Consider the following 18,515-nt stretch of genomic DNA (forward strand, 5'->3'; position numbering starts at 1 on the left):
CCGGGGAAAGGAGATATCTCACTGGGGATCATGAACTTACATATGCACACACAGACACACAAACACACACACACACACACACACACACACACACACACACACACACACACACACACACACACAGAGAGAGACACACAGACAGTCGCAGTCTCCTGGCTTCATAGCTTCTTGGCCTCTCCGATGAACCTGCCGTCTGTCAGCTTGTCACACTGCATCTTGTGGTGTTGTGCGTTGGTGCTGTGGGATGTGTTCGTTTTTCAGAAGCTGCTATGAGGACTAACCGCTCTGTCACGAAGAGGCAGAGCGCTGAGCTCACGGCTTGTTTTTCCATCTGGTTCAAAATGTTAATCCCTCTTATCTCAGTCCCACCAGTGTTTAATCAAAAGCAGAGGAGTAGTTTGGCACTTGTCTCTCAACTGTTGAGCCGCTGTTTTCCTTCCCTCGTTGACATTGTCTCTGTGTTCTGACTGTAATCTGTTGTATCATCAGGTGCAGAGACATCAACATCTGTCCCCATTCATTAGCCTAATATGCAATCACTATCAATCACACTGACCTAAGTTTGTGCAATTACCATAATTACCTATAGTATAATTACCCTCGGCTTATTGATCATCATCCAAGAATAATTCTAGTTCCCTGGTTGTTTCAGAGTAAGGTCACAGTAAGGTTTTTTTTCTGTTCACTTAACCTTGTGATGCAACTTCTCATCTGAGAGTCTGCACGCTCTGTGACACTGTAGTCACAGCTGCTGTTAATAGTTACCACGTTCCCCGTATCAGTTTTGTGTTTGAGCGGAGAACAGCTGAGGGTGAATGCCTTTAGGTTTGCAGCTATTTAACTGTAAACCAAAGTACTGGGCGACTTAGAAGATCATTAAAGTGATGACACTTCATCCTGAGGGTGTCATCAATAGCTGTCAAGACATTTTATTTAAAATCATACATATCCACCCCAGGGTGGTGCTCAAGCAGTCAGGGCATCATCACACTCGGTCTGACCGTTGTCTAGGAACCGTGTGTCTGTCTATCTCGTTTTGATCGGGTTATGTCACTGAATACATCGTCATTTCACTTGCTACAAAATAAATAAATAAATAAAAGCGCAGGGAACATGACACTTCATCATAGCTTTTAATTATAAACCTCTAATCAGTCAGTGTCATGGTGGCACCAGAGGAATCACTGACTTTATCAATCAATTTATGTGAAACATCTGAAGAGCAGTAATGTTGAATGAAAATGTTTCAAATGAGGAGCATGGAGCGTCCTATGAAGTTCTATAAGTATCATTATCATCATCATCACCATCCACAGGACTCTCCTTGCACACGTTTTACTGGTTGCTTGTAATATCCCTAAATATTAAGGTTGTTTTTTTACATTTTGAATTATAATACTTTGACTTCACAGATTATTATTATAAAGACATAATAAGACTTAATTCTCAAACTTGTGGCTCTGTTACTTTATTGCTGCCAATATACATTAAAGAAATCACAATCCAACATTTTTCCGGTGCCAGTGTTTTCCTGTTCCCCCACTTTTCTCTCATTCATCAAGCCAGTTCACTGTGTCTTTCTGACTGATCCTCAATCTGTTGGGCCTTGTTCAGAAGACAGTGGCCCCTTGCTCCCTTTTAAACAAAAGCCAGTTTTCTTTTCTTATTAGAATGAGATGAGTCATCATCGGAGGGCAAGCATGGCCGTTTGTGTGAGTGTGTTTGACCGTTTCCGCCTTTTCTGTGGGGGTGATGAGGTAGAGAAAGAGAAAGTGGGGCCCAGTGGGTTCTCCCTTGTGGTTTAATCATAATTTGGCCTAATTGAGCTGTCAGCCACACAAGTTCAAAACAAAAACTGTGACTGACCACCCCACCACTCAACCACCCCCCAACCCCCACAACAAAACTACTACGACTTTTACTCCCCCCACTCCGCTTCCTTGTCCAACCCCAGTTATCCATGTCAACCAGGGGAAGCCAAAATTAGTCCGTACAGGCTCCTCCGTTGGCACGACAAACCCACATTCTTGTTGTGAAAGCATGCACGCATTAACTGTACAATACACAACACAAGACAGTAGACAACACAACAATGCCCCCTCTGATACTGCAATCTACCACGGCCCCCAAACTTCTGTTTGGTTTATCTAAGGGCCCCGCTGCCCCAAATAATGAGCAACAGACAAAGGGGCCTATAGGAGGTCGCTGCTGGTGCTTGAGAGTCACGCTATACGGGGATGTAAATGTGTCAAACCCCCCCACCCCCCAAAGACCAACCTTTATCTGTATTACCTTGTTTCCATGGAGACCTAACAGTTAACCTTGACCTTAACTACTAAAATCTATAACTTCTAGGAAAATAAACCAGTGACATAGAGACAATAATGTTGAAGAACATCTCGTTCAACGATTTTACGCCTCATGTGTTTTAGCTTAACAAAGAGACTAAATAGGCCAAACCATGCTGTGTCAGCTGTGTGTGGTCAGGCAGCTTCTGACATGTTAGAGACATAGGCTACTGTTCAGAGCCACAGTGTCCATCCATGAGGGGACAGTGCACTTCAAGTGATGGTTCGTCTCATCATTTTCTGCACCTTTTCACACAACTGTTGTGACCTGTTGTATGAGCTTTTTCATTCCAGGCTTTAAGGAGTCGGTGTGCATGTGACACGGCGCTGCAGTGATAAAGGCATGCAGGGTTTGAACATTGCTCTGAAGCGCTCTTCTAACCCACGAACATCTTCAACAAGAAGCTGTACACAATTGTCCCAGTTTACTGACCTCAGTCACTGGAGGCTCTGATGGATGCTTGGACCTGCTATAAACATGAAAGTTCATTTCAAGCACATGTCTACAGGGAATTCATTCACTCTTCTGATTTTACAACAAATCATTTCTGCCAACATAGAAGGTCTTAAATATCTCAGTTTCTTAAGTTAATATGTTAAGGGGTTAACATCATCATCCCAAAGCAGAGACGGTAACTCTTTGACCACTTCTGAAACACATTTCTTTGCCTTAACCTTTGGTAATGTCAGATTTGTCTGTTATTATCTATTTTAAATCCCATCATTCTTTCTACATGTTAAAATGCTGTTCGAAACCTTTACTCAGTGCTGATTTGAGATGTTTTTATACTGTACATTATAATGATGCCCACTTGAATTTGTGTTTCTCTTACCCAGTTTCATTTTACCGACTGACGCACTTTGAAACTCAGTTTAGAAAAGTAGCCTACTATATATTCATAAAGTTTATTATATTAGTATTACATGTGCATCCTCTATGTGTGCAGTTTACCTTTAAATTCTGGTTTGTGATTCAGATTATGTCTGTACAAAGACTCTTTTCAGTGGGAAACACAGCTCAATCTTTATCTGTTTGCACCAATGGTGTCTAGTTTTATACCTAATATATTTAAGAGATGGAGAAAACAGTGAGTACCTCCCAACATCACAGAGGACAGAGCAGAATTGTGTAGTATTTGTATAGAATAGGAAACAATGACAAGGTCAGTATACAAATTCTTTTTTCTTTTTCTTTTCTTTTTTTTTTTTTTTTACAAACATTTCACAACAGCACATGCAGGGAAAACATTTGTGAATGATCTAGGAATAGGAAGTAGAATATACAATATATATTGAAACAAACAATTCACATACAGCTGTGCGAGGACATAGCTCAGAGTCGTGGGAGAGGAAAACAAACGGACACTGTAAATGTGTGTGTGGAGAGTTCAGCAAGAGCAGGAGCAGTAAATGTAAATGTGTCTCTGTGGCATCGAGGCTGGAGGACAACTCTCCCAATTTAAAGGTTCCTTTCTAGGAGCACAGTCTTTAAGTCTGAGGGGCAGTTGACGGTGAAGACTTTGTGGGAGGAGCTTTTCCTTTCCACCAGGGCTGCAACCCCTTGGCCCAGGTCCAGGTGGTTCAGGTAACCAGGGGCCATGCGCTCCGGAGTGGCTACACCCGTGTCGATCTTCACCTACCGCCACCAAACAGTGAGGAGAGAGTTTTAGCCATGATTGTATCATAGAGTAATTCAGGTTTACTGCTCACACGTTCCATAACACTAAAGTGATCAATTACATTGAAAACAAGCCAGTACGTCATGCAATTGATCCAAACCTCTTCATGTGGAGGTCAACTGTGAAATGTCAACCTTAAAGCAGGAAGTTGGTCTGTTTACTATGAGTCTAAAAACTTTATTGTCCATTTTTGTTTTCTCTTAAAGCAGAAGTAAGCGATCCGGTGGTTTTGGCTAACTTCTTGTCAGCCGATGGAGTTAGCAGTCCCCGCCCTCGTCCCTACGTCACCACATTCACGTGCATCCCTTGGCTGCATACACAGAGAGGACCGCCCCTTTATGCCGTTCTCTCTCCTCATTGGATAAAGGTTGAAGGATACAAGGAAAGTTTTCTCCTCGGCTTACAGCAGAGCAGAGTGACTGACAGACCTGTGTTTCAGACCAAACACTCTATATAAGTGATTGCTGTCTGAAGATAGAACTATTTAAGACTTATATTAACACAAATATTCCGCTTACTTCTGCTTTAAGTTTCTTCAACACTGCACAATCCCATGTAGGTGTGTATGTTATTCATATGGTGAGCACAACTAGAAAATGTGTTATTAATATGAAAAGAAGATCTGAAAAGTAATCAGTACTTAATAAGAATGTTTTTTCCTGTAATTATTTTATTTGCCCAGTGATCACATCATATACTACTGACACTTTCCTAACATGAGAATTGCACTTATTTTCTATGATTCTGAACTGATTCACAAACTCAAATCAGGGTTTGTATGTTGTTAGTTAGTCACAATTTCAGAGGGAAACTCAACAGTGCAGTATCCAGAGACAGGCTAAACAGCGTAGACACACTAACTGTATCATAAAAGATGAAGCTGAGCTGAAGGAAAACAGCTGGCTCTGTCCTGCATCTGCACTGAGTTGGATAATGACGGATTTCACTGATTGGATTAGTTAGTCTTTCAGCAGAGTGAGTTCACGAGAGTAAACCCTTTCCTCTGGTTTTTGGTTCAGACTTCCAACTGGTATACTGTATTTCATTCTGCACTTTAGTTGACCAGACATACAGTAAATTATCTGCACACAGTGATCTATAATAAAACAGCTCCTCCTTCTCCAGTTACTGAATTAGAGATGTGCTTGAGAATTGCTGCTGAAATCCTTGAAAGAATCTGAATTTAATTTAATTATGACATGCTCATACTGTATCTGTAAATTTCTATACAGCTTTATAAAGTCCAACAAAGCTTATTGGTAATTCAACCTGAAGCCACTTTATGACAGATTTGAAACCTGGGAAAAACAGGCGGTGATGTTCTTCACATTTTGGGTTTCTGCAGCATTGGTTGTTATGTTATGTGGGATCAGCTTTGTGGCTGCAGAACTTCAGGATTGTTAAAAAACCTTTTAATGGTGGGAGAAAAAAACAACAAATGAACATATTTAGCCCAGACCTGCTAATCCAACTTTACAACAGTGGTGAACTGGGTGTTGTTGAATGAACAATGTGTGAAAAACACAAATGCTGAGGCTGTGTGTCTTTACTAATGCAGCTTACAGCACATCAAAGTGATAACTGGTATAATTAACAAATAGTGTGTGTTTTAAAAAGGTTCCTGGCTGCTCTATGGGAGAAGCAACAGGATCTCTCCTCTTGAAATGAAATCTGAAGTCTCCTTTTGTTATCAGGACTGAAGCTGTGAGACCCAGGTCATACAGAAACTCTATATCAGCTCCGGTGCTTTGTTCACTGACGTCGTGCAGCGTAATCCATTTAAAGTCTCACCTGGTTGAGTTTACAGGGCACCTCGGGGTACTCCTCTCGTAGCACCTGGCAGAAGGCCAGAGTGCTGGCAGCTCCCACTGTCAGGAAGCCGGTACCCGGCATCAGCAGCTTTTCTCCTGCTCCTCCTGTGGCACAGAGCAGCACAGCATCAAGTTGTATTAGCACAGGCCACTTTTATAGTCCCTAAGTTTGACATAGGGGAGAGCAGGGTCGAAAGTAACATTTTTCAAATAAATGTCATTTAAAAAGATAGTATTACAGAAAGAGACATTTTTTTTGTTGTAATCACCATCTCATATGTGTTCTCTATCAATACCAGGTGTTATTTTGTAAAAATGTGAAACGACGTCGGTGTAATTTGACTTTGAAGAGAAGCTGCGCTTTGTTACTTTCGTCCCTCATGGCAGGGACGAAAGTAACAGGGGGGTGGGTCAAAAGTAACACGACAATATAAACTGGACTTGTTCTTATTTTTCTTGTTTTTATTTAAAATGTCTGACAATGCTCTTGTTAATATGTGATTACAAACATATTGTGACCTATATTATTAAAAATATATTAAATTTAATTTTTAGAACGAACGATCAATGACGCTCATTTGGATTTTTTTTTTACGTTTGTAGATCGCTTATTAGCGTGCTGATTTTCTCTAAATTCCCGCTATTTTCTCTAAATTACAGTGTGAATTGGTGTTAAATAAAATTTATTAACTTTTTTTTTTACTACACTACACCTTGAGACTTGGTCAGAACAGATCTCTGTTGCCCTCCTGCTGACAGCCTGTTGTCCTGGTCCACTATGACTGGACCACCATGAGCAACTGGTCATGCCCTCCTCCTGCACTTCTCCACTTATATATGGTCAAATTGTTTACGTTGTGTGTTTTAATCCCTCCCGTAGCACGGTGACCGATTTTTTTTTTTTTTTTTTTGCACTGAATTGCTCATTGTTAATGTGTAGAGGGACGAAAGTAACAGGCCGTTACTTTCGTCCCTCCAGCGACTCCCGACACACAAACCTGAGCTGCTTCTATACTGAAAAACTCTGACAAGTCAAACTTTATGATGTGTTAGAGGCCTAATTAAAGTGTCTAACCATCATAATTATAACAACTGAAACGGTAAACACAGCTGATTAACCCAAAAAATTACCGCTCAAACGAATTTACTTTTCGTCACTGAAAACAGGTTCTTGAGTGTAACTCGGTCAAAGTCAGACATATTCTTAAGCTTTTTTGCAGTTCTGTTAGGTCCTGCATGATATACATGCTGACCAAGTTAGACATGTCAGACTTGTATGGGCTCGGAGAAAATCGCTCTGTTACTTTCGTCCTCCGTTACTTTCGACCCTGCTCTCCCCTACTGTATTTTTTATAATAACAAAAGATAAAGTGAGTTTGTGTAACATGCAGTGGTGGACAGTAACGGAGTAAATTTACTTGAGTACTGTACTTAAGTACATATCCAGAGGATTTGTACTTTACTTGAGTAGTAGATTTCTTTGGTACTTATTACTCTTACTTGAATACATTTCCAAGACAAATATTTTTACTTTTACTCGAGTTAATTTCTAGGAAGGCTGAAAAGTACTCGTTACTTTCAGGTCTTTTTCTAAAATCCTATTGGACACAAGCTGTGTTTGTCAAAGAAGTAAACCCTAACCCCTAAAAGCAGCACATCAGTGCAGCTGCTTTCAAAGAGTTCATTCTCACAAACAAGAGTTAAAAGCTCCTTAAATTCATTTAGAAAAAAATATAGTAATTCATTGATGTGAAAAATAAGAAATTTACTCTTACTCTTACTTTTACTTAAAGTAAATTTAAAAGCTGTACTTTTGGATACTTAAGTACCTTTAAAAGCAAGTACTTTTATACTCTTACTCGAGTAACATGTCAACTGAGCTATTTTTACTTGTAACGGAGTAAATTTTGACCAGTAGTATTTGTACTCTTACTCAAGTACTGAGGTCGAGTACTCTGTCCATCTCTGGTAACATGAAGTGACTAATTGTGTTAGAAATATCACCCAACTGGGCCGTTACCCATGTTGTCTGTTGTTTAAGTGTCGCTGGATGTGTAAACACAACAGTTTGATATATATTATGTCACAACAACCTAATCACATAAACTGCTTTTACAAACCATGTTTCCTGTTCTCACTTATGTATTCATTCATTATTTCAATATGTAAAACCAACAGTACGGTATGAGTCGAGCACAGGCGAGCATCTCCTACATTACACAGGGAACTGTCTACTGTGCTCTTAGTAGAAATACTGGCTGAAGGTCAGGACTCACCTGTTATAAAGGTGTAGGTACAGTTGGAGTCATCTCTCACCAGGGGGAAGAAGGCCTTCCAAGACACAAATGTGCTATAAAGTAATGTCTCAATCACCTGGAGGGTTGAAGGAAAAGAAATATGACACAATAATCTGATGAATAAACAATTAGACATATTATAACAGTAGAACTACTGTTACAACAACCAGTAGTAATAGTACCACCAATGGAACTATTAGCAGTAACAAATTATATACATGTTTCATGAACGCAAAGAAAGTCACAATAGAAGCACGTATTGTCTCATGTACTGAGCTATTGGTTTTTTACTCACCCAGTGAAGGTCTTTGAGGGTCTGGGTGTGTGGAGGTCCTCCCTGCCACCAGCTGAAGCCCAAAGAGGAAACAATGTCAGTCACCTTCCCCACAGCCTTCAGCAGGGCCTGCTTGGCCTGCTCCGCTCCCTCCTCTGTCCCTAGAACACAGGGGTCAGAAGAGGAAAGGTCCCCAGGTTAGAGTCCATTGGAGACCACAGAGACCAGAGCAATGTGTGCCCCTCACATGGGTCTGAAAGGCTGACACTGGCTGTTTTTGACTGACGCTTCTATCTTTTGGTGATACATGATACTTAAAGGGATAGTATCATTTTTTTTAAAGTGGGGTTGTATGATCTACAAATAGCCCCTAAGTACTTTAATTGCAGTAGAAGACTCTCTTCCCTCTGCCCAGAGGTTTACAACATACAGTGTTTTGAACAGACCCAAAGAAACGGCCTATTTTCACGGCCTAAAAGAGATTTTACTTGAAAAAAAATACACAGTTCCATTGTTCACTATAATATAATTTTTTCCAGCCCTTCAAAGTGCAGGAAAAATGCAGTTTTTATTTGGACCTAACCAACTCACGTATCCCTCCGCCCAGGGTTAGCGCCCGCCGATCAGCAGTTGGTTAGCTCCAAATAAAAACTTTTTTTTCAGGTCAAACCTCTTTCAGGTCAAACCTCTTTTAGGCCGTGAAAATAGGCCGTTTCTTTGGGTCTGTTCACAACACTGTATGTTGTAAACCTCTGGGCAGGGCTATGGGCTGGCGTTGCTAACGGGAGGAGTGCAGAGAGTCTTCTACTGCAATTAAAGTACTTAGGGGCTATTTGTAGATCATACAACCCCACTTTAAAAAAAATGCTATTATCCCTTTAATGACCTCCTGACACGACAACTGACTCACCAATAAGATTTACACAACATCATTATCAAGCTAAGTAGTACTGAGGTTGTGTATGATGACTTGAACGTTAACGAACACTCCTCACTGATGGATGGATGGTGTGGTGTACCCACAACTTACCCACATTCCCCACTATGGTGGTGAGGTTATCCTTTGTGTTGGGAGAAACGAAAGATCGCAGTCTCTCCAGCCGGCTGTTGTCTCTGGAGATCACAGCCACTTTAAAACCTTCACACACACACACACACACACACACACACACACACACACACACACACACACACACACACACAAAGATCAGATTAATCTGTGGTGCAGACAGATAAAACCAGCACCTTTAACACGGATACAAGACTAATCCCTCTCACATGAAAATCAATATTCAGTAATAGGCCTAAATTGTTCTAATCTGTTTATCAAGGTCAGATCAGAGGAGTGACTGTCACAGAGCAGCAAACTATGGACAAAGCAGTAAACTGTCACAGCATTTAGCGCTGTCCCTATCACTGCTTCACACAGTGTGGAGGCTGCAGAGCAACATAAAGAAAGAGGAATTCAATTTCAGCTTTGGGACTGAGACGCGCCCTGATCTGGGATGAAGAACCATGTGCCACACTCAGCTATCTTCACTGTGTAATGGTGAAAAGTATACCAGACTTAAGATCAGTTCAGGTCAGAGTATAAAAAGACAAGTAAAAATCAAATCAACAGGAGACAAATCTTGACTAATATGTCCAGAGAGCTCTGATCTTGAGGTCTGACATCTTTGCTGAGTTTACAATCTCACCATAAACCAATAAGGAAACAATAATGGCTCATTTATAGTAGAGTCTATACATTTGGAGCAATACAAAACAATGTGTTTACATAAGAAAATTCAAAACTACTTTTGAATATTATTCAAAATTCTCCAGTTCTTTTAAAACAAGTAAAAATCTGACTGTCAGATTTGACCAGGAGGATCTGTACGGTGTCTGAGGTAATGGAGCTGTTTCTGTGAATATGAAATGACAAAAGTATAACTAAAGCTAATCCCATTAACAACTGATGATAGGACTGCCTACTTATTTTGTTGAATCAAATTTTCTTTACATAAAAAGATGGAAGCAGAAATGTAATAAAGAAACAAATAAAAGCAAAAATGATTTACACCTGCCATGTCATTTTTTGTCCTTCACATGTTTCATGTCCACCGCATGTCATCATAAATTCACAACATTGGTTGTTGGTTAGTGTTTTGCAAAATAACATACTTTCTTCTTCAATTTCTTTAAACTAATAATCTCACCACAACAACATATCACAAATAGCTGATTTTACTGTTGCCAAAACCACTTCTGATTCCATCTAAAGTCCTGCAAAACAAAATAATAATCATACAGAATTAGAATTAGTGTGGAAGTCAGCTTTTAAATTCTTAGTATATTTAGTTCAGGTGTTTCCTGTCAGCTTACCTTTATCCAGCAGTCCTTTAACTATCCCAGAGCCCACTGTCCCTGCTCCTCCCAGAGCCAACACCACCCTGTCCGAGTTTGACATGCTGTCTGTCTGCAGCTGCACAGGTCTGCTGGAGGATGGAGGAGACGAGAGGAGAGGAGAGGAGAGGAGAGCTGGAGGGAAGCTGCTGACTTGTGCTTGGCATCTTCACCAACCCAGGAGGCTTTTAAGTAAAACTCAGGGGGCAACAACAGTTCCGCCCTTCTACCGGTGTCACTCACTGAAGTCCCGCCCCCAGGTCGACAAAAAGAGGCTCACCACTGATTCACCTCACTACTGTGTGTGTGTGTGTGTGTGTGTGTGTGTATGTGTGTTCTAGTAGGCCTACATGCTACGTTGTGAGGACCTGAACGAGTTTTTAACCAGCAGAGTGAGGACATTTTTGGGAAGTGAGGACATTTTGGCCGGTCCTCACTTTTTCCAAGGGCTGTTTGAGGGTTAAGACTTGGGTTAAGACGTAAGGTTATAATTAGGTTTAAATTAGGTTTAGAGTAATGGTTAAGTTTAGGCATTTGTTTTGGATGGTAAAGGTTAGGGTAAGAGGCTAGGGAATACATTATGTCAATGACATGTCCTCACAAAGATAGATTTACAAGTGTGTGTGTGTGTGTGTGTGTGTGTGTGTGTGTGTGTGTGGTTCATGTAGAGTTGAGGTTGGTAAGGCAGAGGGTTTAAAACTATGAAATACTGCCACCCAGTGGACTGGATAGATAACCAGATGTAAACTCTAAAACTGTGTATTAGTTATTTTGGTATTTTGTATTAGTTATTTATAGTCATTTTGTTGTCCTTCATAATGTTCCATGTCCACCTCTGAATTTAGTTGAGAGGGATTTCCATAATTTATCCATAAAACTTTTTTTTTTTTTAATCTATCAATTTACATTCATCTATTTTATCTATGTAGGCTACTTTAATTTTTTTTTGAAGCCACATACTCTTTACAGAAGCCCTCCACGCCGCCCGCCGGCCCGCCCTGACACACCTAGGAAGCGCACCCCTGAAGCTGGGAAACTCCGTGCCACGTGACAATGTTTACTTTATTGTGGAGATCGAGCAGCGAGCAGCGACACTGCGATGACCGGCGTGGCCGGAAATGTCTTCCACAACCATCTGAGAGACATCTGACGACGCTCCAGACACAGGTGAGTTCACGTGAGTTCACGTGCCTCCTGTGTGTCAGTAAAAACTGACACTGCTGTCAAAGCACGGCTTCTGTCACACAGCTAACATTAGCTTAGCTCGGCTAGTCTGGTCGGTCAGAGGCGTCGGTCACGTTTGATAAAATATGATGTTGCTTTGCGTTAAAGATCACAGTGAGCCATGTCGTTTTGTGACTCAGGAGTTTGGACCTTTAACACAGAGAGTGACTAAGACAATATGGATCTTTTCTTCTTTTTAAGTGTTTGACTTTGACGTGACTTCCTGAGTCCTCTCCCAAAAATGAAACACCGAGGTCTGAGCCGCTGCTAAAAGTTTACTAATGTGTGTCAGTCGAGTTGGATAATAACCTTAACTTATCAGAAAACCATTTAAACGGTATATTATGAGAAACCAGGGAAGAAATGTGTAAATAAATACTTTAGGCGTGAAGTTCTCGCCCTTAAAATAAATAAATAAATAAATAAATAAATAAAGCGACAGAAACATTTCAACCTAGCAAACGCAGCTAGTCAGTGAGGGAGGATGCTAATGCTAACAACAAGGCCACCTGATTTAACCTGACCTCGGTGTCGGTCAACATGGCTCTTCTTTACATAAGACAGCTCACGGACATAGATGTATATATATTTCTGTGGGCCAAAAGTCTCTCAGGTTTCACTTTCGCCTTGAGCACAAGTGGATTTGAGCTGCAGCTACAGTAACAGTGTGTTGTAATACTTTGTTTTTCCAGTGACTTGAGCTTTATTAAGCTCGTGTTTATTTTCAGACATATTATATACCATCTGTTATTGTCTAGTGTAATGTATCAAGTCTTTCTGTGTTACTATAAAACCACTGGTCTTTTTCATGTACTTATCATATCATGCTATTATAATGGCCATATTCTATATCATTGTCACACCATCAATGTCAGTAGTGTCTCTGCTGTGCCAGAAGGATAGTCATTTAGTCTGGTAGTACTGTAGCTCTGTCTGAAAATCTCTTCCCAGTGGTTTGCCATCTAAAACAGGAAGTTAAAATATGTTAAGGGTCATCATATAATTATGTTTTCCACATTGACCTGAGGCATGAGGAAGGAGGCTGTGGTGGTTACTGTTGCAGTATCACAGCCGTAATAATTTAATATAATTTGGAATAAGCACTACATTGCTTAAAATGTGCATTTATTATATCTATTTGAGTTAGACTCAAGACTAGTTGAAATAGTAACACACAAGTCTCCTGCTGAAGTGCATCCTCTGAGTTAAAGCAGAAGTAAGCGGAATATTTGTGTTAATATAAGTCTTAAATAGTTCTATCTTCCGACAGCAATCACTTATATAGAGTGTTTGTTCTGAAACACAGGTCTGTCAGTCACTCTGCTCTGCTGTAAGCCGAGGAGAAAACTTTCCTTGTATCCTAATCCTACAACCTTTATCCAATGAGGAGAGAGAACGGCATAAAGGGGCGGTCCTCTCTGTGTGTGCAGCCAAGGGATGCGCGTGAATGTGGTGACGTAGGGACGAGGGCGGGGACTGCTAACTCCATCGGCTGACAAGAAGTTAGCCAAAACCACTGGATCACTTACTTTTGCTTTAATTCCAAACATGGAAAACAAAAACTGCGAAATTATGGATCAGATTCAATTGCACAAGAAATGATTATGGACAGATAGCACTGTGATTAGTAGATTAAACCTTCATTTCAATGTTCTGTTTGTGTCCTGCTCAGCTGAATGATAGAGATGAGCAACTCCAAGCAGAGGGCCAGTGATCTGCAGAACGCCTATGATCACAGCCTGGAGCAGCAGATACTGGGCCGAGGCTCCACCCTGGTGTGCAGAGACGAGGAGCTGTGGAAGCAGGTGGAGGGGCGGCTGAGGGATGGGGATGCTCAGGAGACGCACTGCCTGGGGCTGGATCCACTGAGCGTGATGGAGGAGTCGCTCAAGGCAGCCACGGCGGCAGCAGCAGCTGCCAGCGGTGGGCCGGTCAGAGCCAGAGGAGGGCTGCGAGGTCTGGCTAAAGCTTTCGAGGTCCTGGAGCAAGCTGCCCTGAACCTGTACCTCGGCCCCTGGAGGGAAGAGTACAAAGTCGTCAAGGTTGGCTGCAAATAACTGGGTTCAGACTAGTCCTGCCTGTTATGATTATGATGTAAATAGTTAGGATTAATAAAACTGTCTTTTTGCCAGGACAAAATCATTTCAAGCTTCAAATGTGTTGCATGTTTTTAAATGACTATTACAGTAGAGTAGATATTTTGGTAATGACTCTCTTTGTTAAAGGGATAGTTCACCCAAAATTCAAATTTCACTCATTATCTACTCACCCTCATGTCGACTAAGGGCTGTGAGAATTTTCAGATTCCTCCGTTCCTTGTCTGAGTTACGGGGGGGTCTGCGCAGCAGTATTTGTCCATATAATGGTTGTCAATGGATATCAACTTTCTTCGTCCAAAAAGACACCAAAAAACATCCAAATACCTCCATGCTGCTTGTGTGTAATGTCCCTCTTGTATTGAAGCCCCGACATGAGAAATTGTTCCGCCGGTCACAGGAAGAGCAGTGAACCGAGACACTGGGAGCTTCCGCTACAAATAAGCTTAAAATATAGACTTATTTAATTTTTTTCGGAACAACTTCTCATGTCGGGGCTTCAATACAAGAGGGACATTGCAGACGAGCAGTATGGAGGTATTTGCATGTTTTTTGGTGTGTCTTTTTGGACGAAGAAAGGTGGTATCCATTCACAACCATTATGGACAAATACTGCTGCACGGACCCCCCCGTAACTCAGAGAAGGCACAGAGGACTCTGAAAATTCTCACAGGGTGAGTAGATAATGAGTGAAATTTGAATTTTGGGTGAACTATCCCTTTAAAGAAATAATGTGTGGTTAAGTCAAAGTAACTGGTGAAAATCTGATCTATTTTCTTTTCTTTTCTTTTTTTTTGCTCTGTTTTGATCTTCTCTACCTTTGTGTCTTAGATGTACTCTGGCATGTTCACCCACTATATCAAACCAGTGCTGTCAATGCCACAGATTGAGAAACTCTTTGGCCTGTTAGGATATCAGCCCAGCTCATCTCGCCACGAGCAACTTTTTCTCCAGGCACTCGCTGCTTCTCTGGATGAACTCCTCCGCTTGTGTTGTGCTTTCTACCTGGCTCGCTGCGAGTGCCGCCTCCTCCAGGCGGCTCTGGGGAAGCACGTCGGTGACGCCCAGTGGGAGCTGAGTTTGGTGAGAGAGAGGCAGAAAGGAAACAGCCTGCAGGTATGTTCGCCTGCTTGTTGGGAAATTTTCTGTATTTTGAAAAATGCTTTGACACACCTGCAGGTATATTTTTACTTCTGGGGTTATCCCAAACTTTCTAAAGATGCCAAACACTAAGTGAGGCAGAATCATGGGGAAATGTACATAAAATAATTACGTAATATAGTTTTATCTCATGGAAGGATCTGTCCCACCATAGGAGGCCACGGAGTCTTGGACTTGAATGTTTCACTCTGTGTAAACACAAGGCAATAATGAAGATTATTATTGATTGGTTGATTATTGATATTATTACAGACTGTTAAAAATGTCATGCTGTAGTTCGGCACCAGATCCATTTCTATCCAGATCTTTGAGTATCACTGTTGTTGATTTTCTATTCCATTTTTCCATTACACACTTCCACTTAAAATATAAGTTCAGTTAATATGTAGATGAGTTTTTCAAAAAGAAATCTTGCAAGTAAAAGTACACCTTTTTAAATGATGTTCTCTTCTGTTCCTCTGCCTCTAAGTGACACATTCTTACTGGGTATTGTTTGAAATGTAGTTTTAGATACTAACTGATATAGATACACTCTAGTCAATATTAAAAGACATAATTTGGCCCAAATTCTGTAAAAATTTAAGACAGGTTTCTGAAATGATTGAATTCAAATATCTTTTGAAAACACACCCTTGAATTGAATTGTTTTTATGCTTGAAATTGCTTCACCAAAGTCTAAGTGCAATATGTGAGTTAATAGTAGATAAATGGTTAATAAATGCCGATATTAAAGCAGAAGTAAGCGATCCGGTGGTTTTGGCTAACTTCTTGTCAGCCAGTGGAGTTAGCAGTCCCCGCCCTCGTCCCTACGTCACCACATTCACGCGCATCCCTTGGCTGCACACACAGAGAGGACGGCCCCTTTATGCCGTTCTCTCTCCACATTGAATAAAGGTTGTAGGATACAAGGAAAGTTTTCTCCTCGGCTTACAGCAGAGCAGAGTGACTGACAGACCCGTGTTTCAGACCAAACACTCTATATAAGTGATTGCTGTCGGAAGATAGAACTATTTAAGACTTACAGTATATTAACACAAACATTCCGCTTACTTCTGCTTTAAATTTAGTAAACTCGCTGATTGTATTGTGTTGGGGCTGAGGCCTGTCAAAATTGTTAAGAGCCTACAGTCTACAAACTCAACAACACTGAAAGCAGATTTCTACGCTGTATTACACAGAATCAATAAGATCCAGTCTCATCTAGACTTGTTAACTGTTGGGGATGTTTCTCGTCCGTCCTTGTCAACAGGTTTCGCTGGACAACACCAAGAAGACACTCAGAGTCAGTCAGCCGCTGATGGAGCCATTTGATGGTGAATCAGACATGGATCTGTACACAGATGAGCATATCAACGGGCGGCAGAGAGAGGCGGTCGTGAACGACGATGAAAGTCGCCGTTCTTTGGACTCCCCTCTTTGGCTGACTCAGAGGAACGTACCTGCTGCTGTTAAACCACACAGCAACGGAGCGACGCAGCAGCTCTGCATCTCTACACTCAACTGCCAGCTGCCCAAGATGACGCCTGTGGAGTCGGAGAGAAGCTCCTCCTCGGCCAGCAGAGGCCAAGCCAGACGTCCCTATGAAGAATCGGGGTCGGTCAGTGCCGAGGCACAGTCGGTCAGCCTGCAGTTGGGAGCCATGGGGCTTTCCAGGAGTGTGCCTGAAACCAACCACTTCTGCAGCTGCCTCCAGTCCTCTCCTCTTTGTCCTAATCACTGTACTGAATGCAACACTTTGCACCACATCACCTGTGACTTGCTTCAGCACTGCAAGAAGAACAACCACAGTATAGGGAGGTCTTACATCACGCCTGAAGAGTCAGAAGTGGGGTCGGCACAGAGTGAACGTCTGGATGTGGGCGACATCGGCGCCATATCTCTCACCAGCAGCGGCGGCGCAGCGATGTCCTCCTTAGTTCCGTGTGACGACCCCGAATCCCTACATCCGTCTCTTCCTCCGATCACCTACCACAACTGTTGCAACCTCGCCCAGCTGGACCCTCAACTACTGTGTCGCACCTGCAATGTCTTCCACTCCCGGGTCTGCAGAGATGCAGACCGCTGCCAAAGTCAACACCACGAAGTCCAAAAGCTTGGAGTGTGTCTCTGCGGGAAGACGTGTCCCAGAAACCCCCTGGTTCTGTGCAGATATTGTGGAAAGGAGTACTGCCGGGATTGTTGGTACAGGAATCCTGTTGCATGCATCTGTGGCCAAACCTTTGACCAGTCATCCCCTGTGTGATGTGTATTTGAAACGTAATACACTAACAAGGCACAACTAGCAAAATCACAATGCCTTAAATCTGCACACTTTGAAATCAAGAACAATCAAATCCAAATGTTGCCTTGACACAGCGCTGAAATGCAGTATTAAGTGTGCTCCAGTTTTTCTATTTTGGACTTGTCTCATTTCTCTTTATCATCCAGTTACTCTGTAAATGGACATGTTTACCACCATCAGCAATTTAACCTGTTGTGTATTGTTAAGACTTGAAGTCGTGGTTACAATTTGTACTCTTGAGTCACTTAAATGTAACTTGGTGCAAAGCACATGGTCGTCTGTTTTCATCTGTATTTGTTGCCTGCACTCAGACTGGAGTAAAAATAGTCACTATGCCACTTGTCTCTTAAATGTGTTTCTATCACCTAGTGTATAATTGCTGTGGAAACAAAGGCTGCAACAAACGATCCGTGTTCTTGATTCATCTAGAGATAGTAGATGATTTACTTATTATTTATATTTGATCAATCAAGGCAAGGCAAGGCAATTTTATTTGTATAGCCCGTTTTTACAAACAGTTTGTCTCAAAGGGCTTTACATGGCATCACAACAACATCCTCTCTCCTTAGACCCTCACATCCACTGAGGAAAAGCTCCATAGAAAACCCTTTTAACGGGGAAAAATCGGAGAAACCTCAGGGTGAGCAACAGAGGAGGGATCCCTCACCCAGGACGGACAGATGTGCAATAGATGTTGTTACAGACAAGAAAACAGTTTATAACGGAGAATGTGAGAAACATGGAAATGTTAACAACAGCTGAAGAAGGAAGCTTCTGGTAGGAAAGGAAGGCAGGGAGAGTAGGCCAGCTTAATGGGGGGACTGGATGGTAGACTGGTCCATGGAAAGGGAGGGCAGACCGGTCTAACAGCAGGGGAAGTGTGTGTGTGTGTGTGGGGGGGGGGGGGTTTGCAGGCGGCGGCTGGTGCAGAGAGATAGAACTCCGGTGGATCTGTGGAA

At 41.9% G+C, this 18,515-nt stretch overlaps 2 protein-coding genes across 3 annotated transcripts; one reads left to right on the forward strand and one right to left on the reverse strand.

Moving 5' to 3' along the window:
• Window positions 1–3,545: 3,545 nt before the first annotated feature.
• LOC146985374 (peroxisomal trans-2-enoyl-CoA reductase) lies at window positions 3,546–10,950 on the reverse strand. Its single transcript, XM_085778315.1, has 6 exons — window positions 10,774–10,950; window positions 9,440–9,547; window positions 8,431–8,570; window positions 8,115–8,211; window positions 5,819–5,943; window positions 3,546–3,984 (listed from the first exon to the last, which is right to left on the reverse strand). The coding sequence occupies exons 1-6, from the start codon at window positions 10,856–10,858 to the stop codon at window positions 3,808–3,810; spliced, it is 732 nt and encodes a 243-aa protein (XP_085634441.1). The 5' UTR covers window positions 10,859–10,950; the 3' UTR covers window positions 3,546–3,807.
• Window positions 10,951–11,812: 862 nt separating this feature from the next.
• spata2l (spermatogenesis associated 2-like) lies at window positions 11,813–17,892 on the forward strand. Of its 2 annotated transcripts, none has more exons than XM_085778316.1 (4): window positions 11,813–11,961; window positions 13,691–14,060; window positions 14,946–15,230; window positions 16,525–17,892. In XM_085778316.1, exons 2-4 carry the CDS (start codon window positions 13,695–13,697, stop codon window positions 17,515–17,517), a joined length of 1,644 nt encoding a protein of 547 aa, XP_085634442.1. In that variant the 5' UTR covers window positions 11,813–11,961; window positions 13,691–13,694; the 3' UTR covers window positions 17,518–17,892. The 2 variants fall into 2 exon arrangements, with proteins under 2 accessions (XP_085634442.1, XP_085634443.1); XM_085778317.1 differs by having other exon boundaries at window positions 11,832–11,971.
• The last annotated feature ends 623 nt before the right edge of the window (window positions 17,893–18,515 follow it).

This window comes from Trachurus japonicus, chromosome 6, assembly GCF_045865225.1.
Source record: "Trachurus japonicus isolate A0001 chromosome 6, Traja_1.0".
In the NCBI taxonomy this organism is placed as follows: domain Eukaryota; kingdom Metazoa; phylum Chordata; class Actinopteri; order Carangiformes; family Carangidae; genus Trachurus; species Trachurus japonicus.

Coding starts and splice junctions, on each gene's coding strand:
- spata2l (XM_085778316.1), top strand. CDS start 13,695: ATGATAGAGATGAGCAACTCCAAGCAGAGGGCCAGTGATCTGCAGAAC. Junction 14,061..14,945: donor AAGAGTACAAAGTCGTCAAG/GTTGGCTGCAAA, acceptor TTTGTGTCTTAG/ATGTACTCTGGCATGTTCAC. Junction 15,231..16,524: donor AGAAAGGAAACAGCCTGCAG/GTATGTTCGCCT, acceptor CCTTGTCAACAG/GTTTCGCTGGACAACACCAA.
- LOC146985374 (XM_085778315.1), bottom strand. CDS start 10,858: ATGTCAAACTCGGACAGGGTGGTGTTGGCTCTGGGAGGAGCAGGGACA. Junction 9,548..10,773: donor TAAAGGACTGCTGGATAAAG/GTAAGCTGACAG, acceptor GTGTGTGTGAAG/GTTTTAAAGTGGCTGTGATC. Junction 5,944..8,114: donor TACCTACACCTTTATAACAG/GTGAGTCCTGAC, acceptor TCTGTGCCACAG/GAGGAGCAGGAGAAAAGCTG.